The 15,147-nt window shown below is 43.9% G+C and overlaps 1 protein-coding gene across 1 annotated transcript in view; it reads right to left on the bottom strand.

The window, feature by feature from the left end:
• Positions 1-907: 907 nt before the first annotated feature.
• Positions 908-15,147, bottom strand: part of LOC142588395 (uncharacterized) — a 71,676-nt gene continuing 57,436 nt past the window's right edge. Inside the window, exons 12-13 of the mRNA XM_075700043.1 lie at positions 8,349-9,707; positions 908-2,629 (exon numbers count right to left, since the gene is read on the bottom strand). Of these exons, the coding sequence (XP_075556158.1) occupies positions 2,567-2,629; positions 8,349-9,707 (1,422 nt within the window). The 3' untranslated portion in view covers positions 908-2,566. The remainder of the gene's footprint in view (positions 2,630-8,348; positions 9,708-15,147) is intronic.

Genomic DNA, 15,147 nt, shown 5'->3' with positions numbered 1-15,147 from the left:
TGTAAAAGAATTCGTTTTTCTCGGCAGCCACTGCACCAAATTTGACGAGGTTTGTTGCATTTAAACGAAAAACTTAAAATCTAGTGACTGATGGTTTCGAATCTTTTGAGTTAGGGCGTCAATTTTTTATTAAAAATTGGCAAAAATCTGAAATTTTCAAAGAACAATACTATGACGTTTACAACTCTACAACGAAAAATGATAATACAATTCTGTGAATGGCATCCAATAGTACATCTAAAGCGGAAAAAATTAATACCTATGTTACACATGAATATAAAAAAATTTAGTAATATGTAAATACAGCTTGTGCAAAACCCTTGTAACCGACGTAACAAATCCACACAAGATGTAAAATGTATCGAATTTGTCCGCTTTGAATGAGCTAATGGATGCCGTTTACAAAACCGTGATATCAGTTTTTGATGCAGAGCTATGAATTTGCAAACTTCGTTCTATTTTTTTCAAACGGTCAAATATTTGAAAATCGTTTTAAGAAATTTAAAGCCCTAAATCGAAATTCTGCTTCCAACAGTCACAAGAATTTAACTTTCTCATTCAAATGCAACAGATTTCATTAAAATCGGCCCAGAAAAACGTTTTTGCGTTTTTCCATGTATTTGAATAGGCTGCGTCGGAGTTGGGCCCGAGCTAAAGCCTCCTCTTAAGCCACTGTTCCAAACGCAGGTGAACCTGGAAACAGAACGCACTGGAATAGTTTTGCAATTGTTTGGATTTGAATTTACGCTAACAGTGTTTCTCTGAGTGACCACTACACAAGGATTTCCAGGCCGAAAGGTGCTGCCAGAATATTGACCCTTGTTTGTTACTTCTGCGCTAGGAAAAATTTTGCAGTTTAGTGTGCAAACTATAGTAAAAACACTCAATACAGCTTACACAATGCCCATGTGGGAAAAACACGGATATATTTCACAAACTCCTACTTGACACAAACCACTTGTTCACCTCAACCATCTTACACAATCTATTTTTGGTATCAAGTAGTTGTACATGAAAAGTGTGTACTGTGCAAGGAAGGCAAGTATTTGGTGCCAACGATTCATGGTACCAATTTCTCCTCACTGCCTGCCATAGTGGCTCTGTAAATCATGCACGTTTGAATTTAAGCCTTTAAAGTACACCGACACTGAAAGGTCAGGTCTAAATACAGGGTGTCCCAGCTAAATTTCGATAAGGTTTTAAACTATGCACAAGTACTGCAGGAGCAAGTCACTATTTTTTGCATTCTGCAGAATTGCATAATTAGTCATGTTTAATTAACCAGCTTCGAGATTACTAACTTTAGGGCAAACTGCCATCAGGAAGGTGTAGAGCATTGCAAGAAATATTTAATTCAGCACCTTTTAACTTCCTACTTGCATAATTTTTTTCGTAGTCCTAAGGTGTGGGCATGCGTGCATGCTTGATGTAAGGCTTCAAAAAGCAATTGTGTTTTTCCAATGAACTTGTAAAAAGTAACAGGGCAGCAATACAGAGTTGGCTGCATAATTTATGCCACTGATGCGTTTCCCTCACAGCGATTCATGATGGCGGCACACAGAACAGGTTGCACACCAGGCTACATGTATTGTTCATTCAGATGCGGCACATTTGAAAGCACTGCAATGATGGCACACAAGTGGGCATGTCACTAGTTTTTTTTACACATTTTTGCAAGCTTTCTTTAGAATGCACAAACAATTATTTTGTAACAAGTGGGAAGTTCGTTGCTAAGAACACTCTAGAACTATCCCAATGGCTATTTTGCCATTGAGTTAATACAAAGTTGGTTAAATTATGCTAAATTATGCAAATACACAGAATACAAAAAAGAAAATTGTTCGACACATTCCATAAATGGCTAACATACATTTGGTCAGGTACCCCTAGAGTACTCCGGCAAGTTTTAAAACGTTGGCTAAAGTTAGCTGGGACACCCTGCATAACTTCACAACTGGCATGATTGATCCAAGTACACAACAGACACCCCTTAAGCACCTCAAACACAAAACTTCGCCTTTTGCAGATATATCTCATTACTGGCAATTTGAAAGTGGCAGCCTGAGTGATTGATGAAAATGACAATACATTTTTTTTTCATGTAAGCTTACCAGATGGGAGCACATATTAAATAGTTTTTTAACATTCAGGGAATAAAATGTCGAAAAAATTTTCAATACCAAATTTATCAACCCAACAGACAACCAGTGATTTTGGCAGACATATATTCCACACACTCACATGAACATAGAATAGTCTTAAAAGATGCAGAATGGTGTTCCTTGCATTGTAGGCTTCACGTAACTAAAATTTCTTGGACACCAAAGCACGTAATCTACAGTAGCAAGTATCAATGCCCTGTAGTAATGAATATGTTGGATCACATCACTTGCAGTAACCAGGGAGGGAAAAAAAAAAGAGGGATGAACAGAAGACTCCCAAGAAATGGACAGCAGTACATGAAAAATCATGACCATGTGAGTTTCTTTTGGAAAAAAAAAAATGCAGACAACAAAGTGATTCATGAATGAAACAAGCATCACATCCAACGCTGATCACTTGGCGGTTATCTTGAGTACGGCTTGCTATTGTGTGATGAGCTCAACTTCTCTTTCACTGATGAAGGCGCCTGGAAAGAAAGCAGCCATCCGGTCAGTACACTTCAAAACTTTTGCTGATGCTGAAACAAACCACACTACATTCAGTTCTTTGTCACGGAACTAAAGTAAGGAGACTTGTATCTCAACAGCTGCTCACTCAATGTGCTGCAACATCACCACTATTGATTACTATTACTTGCATTCAAGCTGGAAAGAGAAAAAAATATAATGCTACATGAGCCACCAAAAGAGAGAGAGAGAGAAAGGGGGAAGGCAGGGATGCCAAAGACAAGGTTAATGCTGTGGCTAGTGCAAAAATATTCAGGGCATAAGCAAATGGTAGAAAGCCTTGCAGATAACTGCAGTTTTAGGAAGTTGCGAGACTGGTGCAATCAGCAACTCTTCACATGTGGCCAAAAGATACGACAGTGAAGCGGTCTTTCTAGAGCACTGCATGCTCGACTAGTCAGTACAGAGTACACTAATGTGTTTTCAGAGCACCTACCTCTGCTCAGAACACTTTAGAACGTGTTGCGCATGACTGTAACTGAAGAGTGCAGACAGCTGCCCACGGGGCAGACTATTTGCGTTTTGAACTATTAGTGAATGCAAAATTAAAAGCTTACAAAAAATATGTTGAGAACAAGCGTGGCTCCTCAGCATAACCTCCACTATTAGTTACTGCCCGCAGTGCACTAAAAATTTGGGATGCCATGCGCCAAGATTTGTTTCACATCTGCTAACCACGAGGTGCAAGAGTCGTGTGCTGAGCTGCTAATTAAAGTCTGTGAATAAAAAACAAGACAATTTCCAGCCCTGCAGCTTTGTCATATTGTTTCAATTGTATATAGGTAGTACTCGTTTATAACCAATTTAGTCATAATGAAATTTTAATGCAATAGGCTTTCTTTTTAAGTTGTAATGGTAACGTACAGTGGTGTAGCTTTGTGAAGCAATCAGATTTATTGGGAAGTTTATGTGTTCCAAGTTTCTAAGAATTTGAATGCCCACAGTTTTAGCTCAACTAATGCAGGTGCATCCATTACGCACTACTGGATGAAAGACACCCCCAGGGATCTCTAAGTACCGCAATCCCATAAAAGTTATATCCACCCTATTACAGCATGTTTTGTAATCTCTACAAATTCTCTACAGTGTTTTCATTCCCTCTGCACCTATTCTATTACTGTATTTGACCACAAGTTATCTCGTATGCACTTTGCGACTTCTTCATTCTACTTGTCCAAGTGTGCTTCAACAAATTTTTATATTCTTCTGCACACTCCTTTATGATCTAGACCTGGTAAGACTACTTGGCCTAGATAAATGTATTCTTCAGATCTTGCAAAGGGGAGCACACAAGTAGTACGGAAAGAAAGAGACAAGACAGAATTTTCTATTCAGGAGGCTGACTACCAAATGCCTCTCCTTTCCCTTACCAGGCTATTGAACACCTTTTTTTTTTCTCATATTAACCTTCAAACATACTCATCACACATTGCTAGTTCAGGTTGCCAAGTATTCGTTGCAAGTTCTCTGTAGCATTGCTAAAAAGCAACATCATTCGGAGCTGCAGCTTGCCAATATTCCCCCTTTAAAAAAGTACTAACACAAACATTTCGTATCTTTTTTTTTTCTCTTTATTCCGTGATGCGATTGGTCCAGGCCAATTTGGAGCACCTTGTGCAGCATCTAAAACCTCACTTAGGAGTACCCAACTAACCTCTTGCAGCAGCCTGCAAGCACATTTTTCCACACATATTTACTCTAGCTAGAGCCATACTGCCATGTTCTGATGGAAATCTATATATGCACATTGCATGCATACGCTTGTCTAAGATATCGCAGACAATGAATTTCACATATTGCCAGCGGATCTGAGTGCGAGAGCGCCGGTTTGGGGCGGTGAGATAATCAAAACGGCAGTGTTGGCTTTGATTAATGCCGTTTCGGAGCTGCGTTGCGGTAAAAAGTCCAGAAAATCGGAGGGCGAAGGGTTCTTGCACCCGAAATTTCAAATATCTTACACATTGACTGTATGGGGTACGTGGTGCCATGAAGCCTACCGCATTATTGGGGATGCCCCAAAAATGGGGCATCTGGAAAATAGGTTGTTGACTGTTCACGGGCAACTCCTCCAGCCGACAACACGGAGTCAAAGACAATTCATTAAAATTCCTCTCTGTTACTCGTGTCAGCATTTCGGCGAGTACCACCAACCACCAAACAGTCTACCAAGTTGGAATGTCCAAATTCCTTGAGTGCCTTTGCGAAATTCCCTGAGTGACACGGAACTTTGTTTTATGTCAGGACAGGCTGACACCATGTCGCTTGATGCTGTCACTCTCTAGTAAGCATGTTAAAAAATAAAAACTAATTAATCCAGCTTTAATAGTAAAAAGTAGTGTTTATTTTATTCAAAAAGAGAACAGAAGGGTGGATTTAGTGAAATGCACAGCGAATAATATATCTTTGAAAAAATAATAATAATAAATGGCAAAACCCATGGCAAATGGCGTAGAACATTCTCAAATACGAATAAAAAAGGAGATGCATAAAGAAGCAAACATTTTCGAATATGGGCTATTTCTATCAATTGATAGCAAGCTCACTATGTATGAGGCCCGAACTTTGTCACAAGTGAGATTCTCTCTCAACAGCAAGTAAGTCAACCTCAACTGTACTGACATACACTCAGCCCGCTCACAATGCCTCAGTGTTGCCTTTCACTGCTTTAAAGAGTTTATTTCGGTTTGGATGAGGGACACCTGCATCACGGCGTTAGTGAACACTTTTCTTTTTTTTGAGCTCGAGCTCTTCAAAGAATAGGCGGTACGCTTCTTTTTTTCACGTCATTCCTCAATGCATGGGACCTTTCTGTTCTCGCCCTTCTCCCGCCACGCATTCGGCTCCTGGACCACTTGAAGCATCCTCTTGAGCACAGTCAACATCCCAGTTTTCAGACTGCCTAGGGACCACGAAAACGTCCGAAAAGTCTGGCAGTTCGAAAAAATGAATGCATTTCTTTCACTGCCCTTAAGAATTCAAATCGCCATTGGCACATCCGAAAAAGCTCTAAAGGCCTGCTAGTACACTTATTAGGCATACCGGTGCTTGTACCGTGACAGAAGATGGCGGGTGCACGCATGTATACTTAAGGAACACATACCGTGCCCCGTGACAATTGCCCCTTTCCACACTTGTTATGCTTCCCTGCGTAACAATTCTGCACCAAGAGGAAGCTGGCTTTTGGGAACCGGCATTATAAAACGCGCCATGCTTTCCGAGCTTCGAAGCTAATCGCGAGGACCACAAGGCAGAGTCGGTGCCATTGCTGAGAGCGGCGAATTCTTTCAAGGAAAAACACAGCACCAAATGGCAAGAAGCTTAATAGCAAGTGTCAAAGAAGCTAGACCTAGCGTTACCACAGTGGTGGCTACGGCTGCCAGCGGATCTGCATGCAAGAGCGCTGGTTTGAGGTGGCGAGGTAATCAAAATAGCGGCGGTGGTGGCTTTGATTTAATGCAGCTTCGGACCTGCGGTCATGGCAAAAACTCAGGAGAAACGGACGGCGAAGGGTCCTTGCACCCGAAATTTCAGACGTTCTTGTATACAGTGACTCTATGGGGTGCATATTAGTGCCGCAAACCTGCCCGAATTATCGGGCATCCAGAAAGTCGGTCGTTGACTGTCCACTGGCAACTTCTCCAGCCGACGACATAGCGTCAAAGACGATTCATTACGATTCCTCTCTGTTACTTGAGCCAGCCCTACCGCAATTTTTGTTCCCTTTCAATAAAATTACAGCTAACTTTCCCTGATAGAAGCACAAATTCACCGAGTTTTCCCTGAGTATTTCCAGACTACTCAAAATCCCTGAGAATTCCCGGTTTTCCGGTTGGTAGACACCCTGCAGTTGTTTTGTTTTGGCTCACGTGAGTCAGACACGTGCCTTCAGAACCATAAGGTCGTCATCCATGATTGCGTTGATAGCGGCCACATTTTCATCAGCAGCGTTTGTGGCAAACTAGTTTCATTTTGGCTCTGTGCAAAGCTCCCGAGGATGACAAGTACATACTATATTGCAATGGAAAGATGATCCGTTGGCGACCAGCTCACTGGCGAAAAATTCACCGACAATTACGATACTCCCTAATGCAAAATTTGACTCTTTCACTTCGCGCTATATTTGCTGGTGTGGAAAATCAGACTCGTGTGGCATTTAGCAAACAGACCGAAATGTGGCCAGACTGCCTTGCTAATCGGGAGATTGCGAGAGGCAGCACGTGGGTGATGTGTGGGCACAATTCAGAGTGGCTGCCGCAGACGGGCCTCCGCTCATGGAGTGCTTTGTTTCCACACAGACGACACACGCCACTCTGGCACCATCTCATAGTCATCGTCGCCGCACAGCCCGTCTTGCACGGCACTACGCTTTTCTTCTCACCCTTTCCGCCTCATGGTTCCGAAACGCTACAGCCTCCTCCTCTCTCCTCTTCGCTATCGCCATCTTTCATCTGCCGCTGCGCTCCCCGTTCAGTGTTCGTTCGCTCGGTTACGAGGGACATCACCGATGCTCGCCACAGAGATTTCTAGAGCTATGCCCTAAAAATAATGGGGATGTGCCCGCAGTAGCGAAAAGTATCTCAGATGAGGATGCGTGCTGCAGTCATGCTGCGAAGGAATTCATGAGGCTTTCGCCGCTGCAAGTGCTAATCAGTCATGAGATGACGAGAATTGCAGCTTATGCACTGCTTTTGAGCAAAATACAAACAGGATTTGCTGATTAATTCAGTAAATAAAAGCGTGTTGATCTAGTAATCAACTGCTTATTGTTTTCTTGATAGTCTCGATAATTCGACGATTTTATAGTCCCGTCAAATCCAAATTAACGAGATATTACTGTAGTAGTTTGTGGAATAGACAGCAACCTTAAGTTTCACAATTTTTCAATTTAACGAGGTCACTTTTCCTAAGATTTAGTACCACGTAGAATTCATTTCGCTGCACTTTCAAGTCACAAGTCATGCATTGTGTATCAAAGGCTGTAAGCCTTTTATGTACAATACCCTGCCATTTTTTTGCCTTGGTCATACCCTGAAAAGTCAACTTATTTTAAGTTATATATTGAATTAGAATAGTTGTGCAACTATGCCCACAATCAGCAGACTATAAAACACTGCATATAAACGCTGTATTTATTACTGTAGGAACAGCAACTGCGGACTGTGTGCAGTAGCACTGCAATGTGTACTCCAGTTGCGCAGCTTTGGCTGAATTAAAACATAAAACAGACCAGAGCGAATTTTTCTTCAACTAGAAAGCTTTGTTTCTGACAAACCCGTGTGGGTTTCCTTTGTAGCTTCGTGCTACATAGGGGTGGACCAATTTTTTTTTTCCCTTTCACAAAGTTAAATATGAGTACAGTATCAATAATTGCCTCTTCAGAGTTCTTTCAAACCTTTCCATTTCCTCATTAAAAAACACCCAAAACTACATCTCAAAAAACATGGCATTATGGCACACTCCCCAGCCGTTGCTAGAGCTGATCACTACTGCACATTTCACCACATTCATTTAGTTGGTGTAGCTGCTTCATGACTAAACCGGAAAGAAGGCAACAACAGGAAGACCAAGAGCAGCCTTTGTTAAGAACAAGGTCACAATAAACGGCAAGAAAATGCACACACACACTTGGCTCTGAAGCATAACCAAATTATATAGAATAACAAGGGTAATGAAAATCACCTTGTAAGATGACTTTTCTACTCGGTCAGACTTGCTTGAAGACTTGTCTCCATCAGACTTGCTTTCACCATCAGACCTGTCCCGGTGTGAATTTTCTCTCTCTAGCTTCTCACCATCTACTTTGTCAGACTTGTCACGGTCCGATGTTTTGTTTCGCTCTGAACTGTTGTTTTCCTTGATATCAGACCTATCTTTAGAACGGTCAGGCTCAGACTTTCCTTTCTCAGGCTTCTCTGAACGATCTTTGTCAGACTTACCACGATCAGATTTGCTATCACGGTCAGATTTACCATCCCTGTCAGACTTGCTATCTCTGTCAGATTTTTCCTTGTCTCTGTCCGACTTGTCTCGATCGGATCTGTCCTTGTCAGACTTACCCTTATCTGACCGACTCCTGTCACTTCTGTCTTTGTCCGATTTCTCCCTGTCAGACTTGCTTCTGTCTGATTTATCATTCTCTGTCTTGTCCTTCTCTGACCTGTCCCTGTCTGACCGATCTCTATCAGATTTTTCCCGGTCGGATTTGCTTTTGTCCGAACGGCTACGATCAGATTTGTCCTTGTCTGAACGGCTTGACTTTTCCTTAGACCGATCCCTGTCCGACCTGTGCTTTTCACGTGAACGATCCCTTGACCTTCCCCTGGAGCGATCTCTGGATCGCTCCCTAGTGCGATCTTTTGATCTGTTCCTTGCTTTTTCCTTAGAGTGGTCTCTTGATCTCCCCTTGGACCGGTCCCTTGACTTTCCCCTGGACCGGTCTCGGGACCTTTTCCTGGAGCGGTCCCTTGACCTCTTCCTAGAGCGGTCCCGTGACCTACCCCTGGAGCGGTCCCGTGACCTACCCCTGGAGCGGTCCCGTGACCTACCCCTGGAGCGGTCCCTTGACTTACCCCTGGAGCGGTCCCTTGATCTAGCTCTAGAGCGGTCTCTTGACCTTCCCTTTGAACGGCCACGTGACCTTCCTCGATCTCTGGACCGATCCCTCGATCTATCCCTAGATCGCCCCCTTGAACGCCTACGTGAACGGCTTCGCGATCTCTCACGGGAGCGGTCGCGTGACTTCCCTCTGTCCCTAGATCGCCCCCTAGAACGACCTCTTGACCTCGACCGTGAACGATCACGCGATCTGTCTCTTGAACGATCACGTGACCTTCCCCGTGATCGGCTACGAGACCGTGACCTGCTCTTTGACCGTGACCAATCACGAGAATGATCAGACTTGTCATCTCTATCAGCACTGGCCCGAGAGTTGTCCTCAGCTTCGTCTTCAGACTCTTCCTCTTCTGCCTGTGGAGGACACTCAGTCTCCGGCCTCCAGATGCACACATTGCCATCCTCTGCACCAGTAACCACGAAGTACTGGAAACACAAATAAAATATCAAGTTTAAATTCCAACACAATGACAATATCTTTAACTATACTTCCAACAAAAACACCACTCAATGAATGCTTATTTATTGCCCAGTGCAAGAACAATCAACTATACATGTGTTGCACCAACCTTCCGCTTCTTGTCGCTAGGGTTGTGTGAATATTAAAGATTTCTATTCTGAACTATATCCTGAATTAAAAGTCAGCTTGATTAGGGTGAGCTGTTTACGCACCGATTCACATGATGGAAGCATTTGTGGGTGGAAATATCATGTGACAGCAAGTATGCATTCACAGAGCAGGATGCGACAGCAGATGATAGAACTAACAAACCCAGCAGTTGCTGGCCCCAGCCCAATCACTTCACGAAATCACCTGGCAGAAGGTTGGTTCGAGTGCAGAGGAAGTTAAACATTTAAACATTCAAGTGCTCTGTCCGAAACAATCAGGAGAACAAGCATGAAACAAGACTTCTCCAGAATTGTGAGACGTCGGTCGCGAGAAAGGCATTAGTGTGATGAATGCCTCATCATCTCAACAAGTATTCTTTTATAGGTGTGCACATATCTTCATTATTTACAAGCAATTTGCCAACTGAACGTCTCACAGTGACCAATAATGAAAGTACTGCCAGCAGCAGCTGTTATTTTGTGGACGCTAACAGCACTTTTGCCCTGCTCATTCACTATACCTTCAAAGTGCTTTCCACACTCTAAGGCCTGCCATGCAATAAGACACAAAAGCTGGCATGCGACAAAATGCTGCCATGAATGGGTGCTGCGAGACACTCGTTGGCAAATTAGCAGGGTCAGATGGCAAATGTGACGCGTATATTCAATTTTTTAAATCAGCAAATGTTAAACAAGCATTTACTGTAACGGATAACTAGTCCATTATCATTCTTGTCAGACTAATTTTGATGCCTCAACTTTTTTACCTTCGCACACATCAGATTGCCCGATACGAAATAGGTTCATCGCCGCAACAGATTCCCTCACTCTTGAGTTAACCAGGCAGATCTTGATATGTCAGCCTTAAAACACGCGAAGCACGCAGCTCACTGCTGTCAAAATGTGCACATAACAAGCGCCTCAGCGATTCAAATTCGCATCAACCAACAGGAGCACTACCTGAACGCCACATGACTGCAGTAACGAATCACAATGCTAACTTTTCCTTCCCGCGCTTGCTTTTTGCTTTTATTTTTGCATGAGAAAATACAGCACTGTGGCAATCGGAATCTCCGAGCTCTCATGTTTGTAGTGATATCACGATGGTGGCACTACAACAAAAAGCCACGCTCTGGAGATCAGCGGTGCAATAACATCTATCAAAGCTCCAGTTTCTTCCAGGTTTTGAGCACAACACACTAAAACAGTGCAATTTAAAAATTTTTCAGCATATTTCTTTCAACTATTTCACCACGAGATAGGAAAAGCCTTGAGATAGCAGAAAAAAAATGTAAGAAGAATCGGAAATTTTGAAAAAGTCGGTCATTTCACTGCAGCGTCACCCCTTCATTTTCTTCATTTTTAAGTTTTTAGTGCGATACCAATTTTAGATGACAAATTTTTTTTCACTGCCCGGAGAGATTTGTATCCCAAAGATGCTATTGTAATTAAATTAACAAGCACGTTGTCATGCACGCACAGGAAAACAAGAACAGATCTCACTCCATGACCGTGGATACTTCTGTCAGAACGCTGGCGTGATTAAGAGCAGCAGCAGCGGCGAGCTAATTCCCTTAGTGATGCCTCTTCTTCAATGCATGCTAGGCACACAACAAAACACACACGAAGCGATCAGCTATCTCATATCGCCTAGCCTTTAAACCCACCACAGATTACCTCCAAGATATGGCATGCAGGCTGCCACATACCAAACATGCCAAAGCCTTTTAACGATCCTTGAAATCCCCTTGAGACCTATGTATTTGAAAACTCATTTACTGAAGTAAAATTGACCTGTCAATAGATATAATAAATTACTCATCTCCAAAAATAAAAAATAGCTGACAGTGATGCACCGAGTATATTGCTTTCCACGGGGTTTGGCACTTGTTGTCTATTGCCATAGATTTAACATATAAAGATGACTGAAATTTTGGACACCTTACAGCGCGTTGTGCGATAATTCGGACTCCAACTGCACGACCACGTGCTAATATATATATGTCTACCGAATCAAGCAAAAATGGTGATAGTATGTTCATTTTAAATTCCGTTAGCATGGTTGTCGGCCATGTCAGCAGCACTCCCTGAATCCGAAAGTAGCGAAGCCTAATCGACCTAGCAGTCGCTGATGAGAATTTGGTGCATGCACTGACTGTACTTTCATTTATCTGTAGTGACAGCATGACAGTGATCGAGATACAGGCCACGATCTTGCAGCGACACCTTCCGCTCAATTCTATGTTACTCTTACTCTTTACTGTTCATGGCCGGCTGATCCCGTTGATAACGCCCCATGTGGAGCATCGCTCTGACCGCTGACGAAGCATGAAAAGAAATAGCTTAAAAGGCATTGCTAGGACATTACAGCCACAGAATGTCTAGGCCAAGGGCACGCATATGTGTGTGCAGCAATAGGCATTTACAAACTTGGGCCGTATTCATGATCACTTTCAAAAAATACTTTTATTTTTATGATATTTCTCGTGACTACCACCAAACGCATAGAACGGTGGCAGCATTTCCGCACAGGCATAAGAGAGCATGCTTGGAAGTGTCAAGAATTGACAGTATCACCAAAAGTGACAATCCAAGAATACAGCACACATTTCTTGGCCACTTGTGGGATAAGGTCACTTATGTTGCAGCGAATCCGGTATTTCGGACTCCAGATTATTCAGACGTTTTGGCGGTCCCCATCAAGCTTGAATTATCGGTCGGCAACTAGTATAATCGATCTGTGTATGTGAGCGCATGCAACAAAACTCGACGGCTGTGCAACTGTCAAAAAAGCCAAACGAATCAGCAACTTGCAGTAATCCTTTATCCCATCGCCACCGAGGGGCATTCAGTTTTCGCGAGTCTAGAGAAAAGAAACGCAAGCATGTCAGCATTGTTTGTCAACAACAGCGCCCGCCTGTGAACAGAAGTATTGCACACCTGTAAGCAATAAATGAGCAAGCATCCAGCGGGGACCCTTTGATAGATTTTAAACAAGAGATTAGAAACCAGATCAGTTTTCACAGGTGCAACGAAACGGCCCGCGAGATGAAACCAAAATTAACCACCGCACAAGCGATCATTGATACTCCAGCCTAAAGAAGCCGTGTAATGATATCCAAGAGACTAAGGATCTAAAAAAAATTGCTTGTATTCACAGAGTGGCAGCACTTGGTATTGTAGTGGCAGCATTTTTGTAGCATTTTTTTTTTTTCAGCATTTCTTGTGTTCTCAATAGCAAACGTTGGCAAGAGGAAATCGTACGTAAAGGGATCATATCAATGAGGTTCTACTGGATTAGTGGATTCACTTCGCCCACTCTCTGGCGTGCCACACGAGCTGGCAGCTTGGTGTGGCCTCCAAGATTTCAGTGGCCCCAGTGCAATATCTCAGCACACGAGCCGACCTCCTGCAGGCGGCAGATTATTTAGCAGTTCTTTTGTAATGGCGCACCCCTCCTTTCTTTTTTGGAGGTCCAGTGCAGTCCACTTATAATGATACCACATATAACGATATATCGATTATAACGATGGGTCGACACTAGAGTGTCATTTTATGCATTAGGTCTATAGGGGAAAAAAACATTTATAATGATAGGTTATTCGCCGCATATCGGATATAACGATCAAAATTATGCCGTCTGGACGGCGTTTCCCGTGCCAAATAATCATAACATTTGCATTGCTTAGTTCCCCGAGACGAACGATGTCGAGACGAAGCGATGTTTACCTCCGTAAGTTCGTATCTGCCGCCATTACCGCACAGCGCGCCACAAGATGGCGCTAGCTGCTTCATGCGCGTCGACCACAGTTGCTCCGAAAGAGAGAAAGAAAAAAAAAAAGCGACAAGCAAAGCGGTGCGGTGGCGCCCATCCTGCACTCAGTCTCTCCCTCTAGCGATAGCAGGCTGACGCCACCGAAGCAGCGTGCAACCAACGGTACAACCCAGTGGCCCAGTTCAAAGATGGCGCCGACAAAGCGTAAAGCTGTGTCGCTTAACACGAAGATGGATATTTTGCAGGACTCTCGATGCGGCTTCAAGGTGAGCGCCCTCGTGAAGAAGTATGAGCATGCCCAGTCGACGATATCAACCATTTTGAAAACAGGGAGCACCGCGAATGTGAAGGCAGGAGCTATCAGCGCCCATGCCGATCAGCGGAAAAGGGTTAGTGACCCTTTGTACACCGATGTTGAAGAGGCGCTTTACCAATGGTTCATCCCAACCCGTGCGCATAATGTGCCTATTAGTAGGCCAATACTTGCACCAAAGCGAAAAACTTCGCTTTTCTTCTGGCACGCCCAAATTTTGAGCCTGGGGGAGGCTGGATTCAGCGCTTTAAAAGGCGGCATGGAATCGTTTACAAAAACGTGGTAGGGGAAGCGGCGTCTTTGGACACAAAGTCAAGGCAGCAGTGGCTGCAGACAAAGCTGCCCGGCGTGCTGGAGCGCTGCGCAGATGACATATATAACTGCGACGAAACTGCTCTGTTTTTTCAAATGTTGCCGTCGAAGACTCACGCTCTTAAAGGAGATCGATGCCCCGGCGGGATGCACTCGAAACTTAGGGTGACCGTGCTGCTGTGCGTTAGCATACACAGTAGCCATCATCTCAAGCCTTTCATGATTGGGCGATCAAAGAAGCCAACATGCTTTAATAATCAGCACATCCCAGTCCGCTATCGCAGCAATAAGAAAGCGTGGATGACCCGCGACCTGTTCGAAGAATGGCTGCTTGAGTTTGACAGTATAATTGAAGGCCAAGGAAGAAAAGTATTGTTACTACTTGACAACTGTAGCGCACACAGCGTTAACCCGAAGCTAACATCTGTCGAATTGATGTTTCTGCCTCTGAATACTACGGCAGGCCTGCAGCCGTTGGACGCCGGCGTGATCGCCAACTTTAAAGTCCTGTATCGGTGGCGCATGCTGGAGTGGCTAATTTTAGCCATTGACCGCGCAGCTCCTGGCATGTCGGGTCATGCAGACCTGACCTGAAGATCAGCCTTTTGAAAGCCGTGCGCTTCGGTTATGGTGCATGGTATGAAGTAAAGCAGTCAACCATATACAATTGCTTCAAGAAGGCGGGCTTTGTGCGTCAGGACGAACTTCCCCAACCCACTGAGACCAACACGGTGGAAGCCGCTGACATAACCGAGCTCTGGGAGCTCGTTCCTACTGGTGACACAGGTGGCGCATCGATGAAGGAGTTTTTGACTGCAGACAGTGCTGATTGTTCTGCGATGAGGTCACCGACGAGG

The sequence above is a fragment of the Dermacentor variabilis genome, chromosome 1 (assembly GCF_050947875.1).
Source record: "Dermacentor variabilis isolate Ectoservices chromosome 1, ASM5094787v1, whole genome shotgun sequence".
Lineage (NCBI taxonomy): Eukaryota > Metazoa > Arthropoda > Arachnida > Ixodida > Ixodidae > Dermacentor > Dermacentor variabilis.
The sequence above is the reverse complement of the archived record's forward strand: the minus strand, read 5'-3'. Positions and strand labels throughout refer to the sequence as shown.